At 39.8% G+C, this 5,856-nt stretch overlaps 1 protein-coding gene across 1 annotated transcript in view; it reads right to left on the minus strand.

Annotated features, from left to right (window-relative positions):
- Nucleotides 1-2,039: 2,039 nt before the first annotated feature.
- Nucleotides 2,040-5,856, minus strand: part of LOC103397014 (ral guanine nucleotide dissociation stimulator-like) — a 19,681-nt gene continuing 15,864 nt past the window's right edge. Inside the window, 4 exon segments of the mRNA XM_008335266.3 lie at nt 2,040-3,355; nt 3,805-3,919; nt 4,108-4,362; nt 4,541-4,615. Coding sequence (XP_008333488.2) covers nt 3,180-3,355; nt 3,805-3,919; nt 4,108-4,362; nt 4,541-4,615 — 621 coding nt within the window. The 3' untranslated portion in view covers nt 2,040-3,179.

The raw sequence follows: 5,856 nt of genomic DNA on the forward strand, positions 1-5,856 counted from the left end.
TCCGTTATGCGCCTAGTTGGTCAGAGGTTCATCCTACAGCAAGATAATGACCCAAAACACAAGTCCAAGCTATGCCGAACCTACCTCAGGAAAAAAGAACAAGATGGTAAGCTTGAAGTCTCCAGACTTAAACCCCATCGAGCTGGTTTGGGATGAACTGGTGCCACACATTTATGGGAACTTCTGCAACAGACTTGGGAAGAACGTTCTGAAGAATATTTGATTTCTATTGTAGAAAGAATGCCACAAATGTATTCAGCTGTTATATCTGCCAAAGCTGGCTATTCTAAAATTTAGAATACATTTTGGTCTATAAATTGATTCCATGATTTATTTTTCAACTCAAATTGCTTATTTGTTCTATGCTTTCATTTCAGAATGCAATGACACAATAAACTGAATAATTTTCAGTAAAAAACTGGAAAAATTGTGGTGTTCTAAAACTTTTGACATGTAGTGTACATGGGATGACATCAATTATGACATTGTACAACAACATCACTTTCATGTAATCTCAAATTCCACCACTTGATGCAAAAATGTGAAAGTCTGACAATGAATCACAATAGTTTCTGTACGGTTTCACGTTTTTGTGAAGGTAAATTTTAGAGCAGCCAGTAATGTTCTGGAAAGATATTTCCTTCAGTTTAATTACATAATGACATTCTAGTGACATGACCTTTTTTTCAAATTGCAGTAACATCTCTGGGTTTTAGTGCAACATTAGTTTTTGTAACTTGATAATTACAAATGTTTTGAGACTTGCTGCAGCTTTTTAAGATGCTAAATATGTCAGGAATACAAAATATAGCATATACAAGAATTTCTAATATAAATGACATCATGAAATAACATTAATGTAATGAATTCAGGTATTCACATTGGCTACTTAAGCTGTATGGTGGCATGTTTCTCTGTCTGTATTTTCGTGGTTGGGATGTTTGGGAAGTGCTAGTAGGTGGCAGCAATTCAACTCAAACCAAAAGACACTATCTATGACGTAAAGATTGTGTTTGGTTGGGATAGTGTTGAAAATAAAAATCACTGATCACCAGTCAAAAGGATTCACCATGTTTGACGGGATTTTTAAACACAGACAATGTGACTTACAATGTCGTGGAGGATTGGCGTCATTCAACCGTTTACAGACTGACAATTTAGGCACAGAAAACCTACACAAAGAAAAACAAAGAGTGGTGGAGCCTGTTTTCAGTAAGGTCCAGTCAAGAAGTCATTTAGTTTCGACACAGTTCATTAGTGATTTACTTAATTTCCAGAACTCGAGTGGGTGTAGCCTTTATGTATGCCATTAGCACGTTAGGATCATCACCTGCAGACTCAACTAGCACAGTTAGCGCAGTAAGCATTTAGCTGCAGTAACAATTTTTTGTCCACATACATTTTCATATGATAATGAAGAAAATAATAATCACTGTTATTATTATTATTTTTTAACTCAAAAGAAGTTCCAAATAAACAGTAAAAGATGGGTTTCCTTAAACTAAAGAGGGAAAAATACAAAAGAGGAATAAACATAGGTAGATTTTGAAACTGCTTTTTCTCACAGTCCCAAAATGTAGGATGGTTAGAATAATCAGACTAGACCTAGATTTAAGTTTAAAGAAATATTTAAACTTAAGGGAAATAATTCTGACCAAAATCGCAAAAAAGTCAAAACGCTATGATGTGAATTTCATCCTATTCTCCAGAAAACATGCAAAACCAAATTATTTTGAAGTTTTAAGAAATTGTTAAATTTTTTATCAGTCAAAGACAAAGGGGAAGAAAATAATTTTGAGGTTTGTTTCCTCAGCTTCCTGCAGCGTCACTGTTGTTCCTTTGGATGTTTGCTCCACAGAAAGTCAGGAGTCACAAAGAGGAAAACTGCATTGTACAGGAAACACACAGGCACATGCGCACAGGCACACACATGCGCACAGGCACGCGCACACACAGAGCTGACAAATGGCACATTAGTGGTCAGGAGGGGCAACCATGTTGTGAAGTCCAGAGTTTAGTAACAGACAAACAATGTTAACGGCAGTGTTTTCATTTTTTATTTTTTCTTATTTTTGAGAATGACAGTGAATATTTCAGCTCTGGTTTCCATCAATTTAAGGTTTATCTGAATTTCCTTTCTTTTCAAATATTACTGTTCTTCTCTTTGTGACTCTGGTGGTTTTCCAGCACAGTTGTCAGCCTCAGGAGACACCACACGAGAACAACCTGTGGTGTCATCAGAGAGGTGATAATTGGCAGCTGAAGCAGCAATTAGAGCAGAGAGATGGGAAACTCACATAGAAATAAAAATCAACCATGAACAAGTCTAGTAACAAAATCCAAAAATTGATTTGACTTTTTTTTGTACACTCAGTTTGTTCTTCTCACTGTAAATGTGTCAGGTGACCAAACCCCACCTCTTTCACCCTGTAGTAGTTTAATGACTCGGCAAAAACATAAGAATGTGAAATTTTTCTCCCTTAGAACATCCGACACTACTGTCCCCTCAGAACATCCAACTCCTCATCTTCACTTGACATGGCAGTATTGAGATCAGTGAAGTCCTCAACACAACTTCCAAAATCAGAAAATAAGGAAATCAGAAATGCCGTCTGTGCTGAAAACATTTCTACCACAAAGCACAGAGCAACACAATTATCTGATGCAGCTCTGTGTTTTCTATTCAGGTCCAATTCCAAGGATGACAAACATAAGTGTTAAAGTCTGAAGGTGCATTCCTCACAGCAGCTAGAGGTTTTGGGTAAAATCAGGTAATGATGTAAACAAATGGTTATAATAGTCACATGACTTTTTGTTTTTAATTTTTCCATTTGGAATTGGAATTGAATTAAAGCTGCCGCGTGTAGACCAGAAACATGGTTTAGTTTTCCCACAGTTTGCCATTGGAGCAGTGTTGTGTACCTTCCTCACGGGTGTGTCCTGTGAGATCCTGCCCCTACGAATCCTCTCAGGACTAAAAAGCTGAGAGGCTGCTGGTCATGTGATTCCACAGGAGCAGCTTCTCATTTAGGTGTTTCAAACAAAAAAAAACAGTGTCAGGAAACTGCAATCCATTTTCCAAAAAGGAAACCCTTTTCCTGTGAGGTGTGTGTGCGGCAGCAGGAGTGTCAGATACGGGACAGAGAACAAAAGTCGCGGAGGAAGCAGGAAATGGCGTCTCAGAAAATTCCTTTGGCAATTTTCAGACCTTTCTGTTTCATCCGTGGAAGTGTGGAGCTCATTACCGTCTTTGTCCTCAATGGTCGCGGAATGTCGCGTTTCTTCAGAACAAAGTCATAGTTGGCAGTGGAGTTCATGGCGTAGAATACATTGGCGTTGTCTGGGATACGCAGCTCTGGAGCACAAAGGGAAAAGAGAGGTAGACAAGAAGGACAACATTAAGACGATGAAAATTTGAAAAAAGACAATGGAAAAGGTGTGAAGACCAAGAAAAAAGAGAGACAGTCACAGATTAACTTTAAGAACTTGACAAATGTCAATAATAGTAAATAACGTGATTTTAAATACAATTAAGTTTTATTCAACATTTAAAAAAGCTGCTTTAAAATATAAATCTTTGTGGTTGTCAAGTTGTGACTGAGGAATATCTAACTTCTATCCAGGTGGCGAGACCATCAGGTTGTTTATGGACAAATTATCAAAAACTGATTTAAAACATTTAAACTGAAAATCTGCTTCTATGTTGTTAAATTAGAAGCGTCAGAACAACATCTGCTTAAGTGACATTAAAAACAATAACTGGACTCCATCCTGGAGATTTAAGAGACATGTCCACTTCAATACCTTTGTCCTCAGAGATTTTCTGCATCAGCTCATATTCCTCCGTCTTCTCTCGCTCAAGGTTATGTTTGATCATGGCTTTTCGGATGACGGACGGAGTTTTGTCCTGACTTGTCACCTGGAGGAGGAAAAACCGAACAGTCAAGACTCAGTGTTAAAAAGGTAAAATAAAACACTGACTTTTCATTAAAAGTAAATATAACCAAAACAAACTGCGAGATTAGCCTAAAAAGTCATATGAAGCCATATGATGGAGGCAGCAACGATTCCAAGTCTATTTTGTCCCTGTCAGACAGGCGTCCTTACCAGGATGCTCTTGTACATATTCCCGTTCTCCACATCTAGGCTGACCCTGATGATGCAGCAGTCGTCCACCTGCTGGTTGTACAGGGGCAGAGACAATGTGGAGTAGTTGGACACGGCTGACACGGAGCGTTTGTGGGAGCGAGATGCCTGCAGTGGCGTGGATGAAGACACGGAGGATGAGGAGGCGCTGCTGGAGCCTGAGCCCGAGCCTGTCCTAGAGGTGTCTAGTGAGGACAGAGATGTACACTCCCAGAACTGAGGACAGGAAAGTTGGGGTTAAGGGGTGGAAACGGGGAAAAAGACGAAAAATGTGTTTATTGTAAATTAATGGAACCGTGTGTGTGTCTTCTCTTTCACTGTTGTTCCTGCTGTAACTGTCCACTCTGGTCCACAAATTTATGACAGAATTAAATAATATCAATATACTACTTACAGTGGAGGTGGAGTCAGCAGCTGGAACTTCTCTTCTTAAGGCTGAGACACCGAGTTTCACTAAGGGGGTCGACGTCTGCAGAAGAAAAGGACGTAGGGTAGCATAGAAAAAGAATAAAAGGTCATTACCTTCATTTTATTTTCCGTCTTCTGGCGTTCCATTTGGCTTTATAAAAATTTTGCAGCTTGCCGTCGATGTAGCTTCTACTTTTATTAAGTTGCCAAGCCTTCCTCACAATGTCTGCTTATCTTTTAGTTGTCCTTTTAACTACCGTATTGTCTGGACTATAAACCGCTACTTTTTTCCCACGCTTTGAACCATGTGGCTTATACAACAATGGGGCTTTTCTATGGCTTTTTCTTCAGCCGCCAGGAAAAGGGAGACAGACCGGGGAAGTCAGTGCAAAGAAGAACACGCTAGTTTTTATTTAGAACATGCAACACAACACGCACGACAGCTAATTATTTTCACACACTCGCCCAATCATCATGGAAAGCACACGAAGAACTTCGTATGATGCAGCTTTAAAGAAGAGGGCCATCGATCTGGCAAGGAAATAGGGCTGCTGCGCGTAAGCTTGGCGTTAATGAATCGATGGTGTGACCTTGGAGACGGCAGCGGGAAGAACTCATTCAATGCCAAAAGACGGCAAAGGCTTTCAGAGGGCATAAAAGCAGGTGGTCTGAACCAGAATGTCCTTGAGGACTGGGTGAACACACAGAGAGCAGTCGGCCGAGGTGTATCCACCGTGCAGATCCGACTGAAAGCCAAAGCAATCGCCCGCACTCCGGGGTGAGTCGGAGGCTTGGATGACCAGCCACGAGAAATCATTCACAAAAACTGGCCGCATCCTTTTCTGACATCTGTCAGTGGATCATTATAGCGTGGAGTAGTGTGAAAGAATCCACCATCACCAACTGGTTCAGAAAGACTGTTACGTGAAGAGAGCAGCACAACTTCAGATGCAATTTTACCTCTAGATGAAAGAGACAGGAGCAACACCGACAGAGACACTAAAAAGATTTGTGACGAAGTTTTTCTGAGGCTGTTCAACTCCGACACTTAAGAAGACAACTTCAGCGGTTTCAGTGCGCAGGAGGAAGATGAATAAAACCATCAATTACGTTTCTGTTTTGTTCGATCAGCACTTTTACTGCCGTGTTACAGGCATTGTTAAGAAACAATCAGTTCAGGTATATAAATAAACATTTACAGTTGTGGATGAAATGTATTCATGTGTTCATATTTTATAGAAGTATGCAACATATATAATCATGTTTTAAAAGATCATAAGAGATGTGCTAAAACATATAACC

The sequence above is a fragment of the Cynoglossus semilaevis genome, chromosome W (assembly GCF_000523025.1).
Source record: "Cynoglossus semilaevis isolate Cse_v1.0 chromosome W, Cse_v1.0, whole genome shotgun sequence".
Lineage (NCBI taxonomy): Eukaryota > Metazoa > Chordata > Actinopteri > Pleuronectiformes > Cynoglossidae > Cynoglossus > Cynoglossus semilaevis.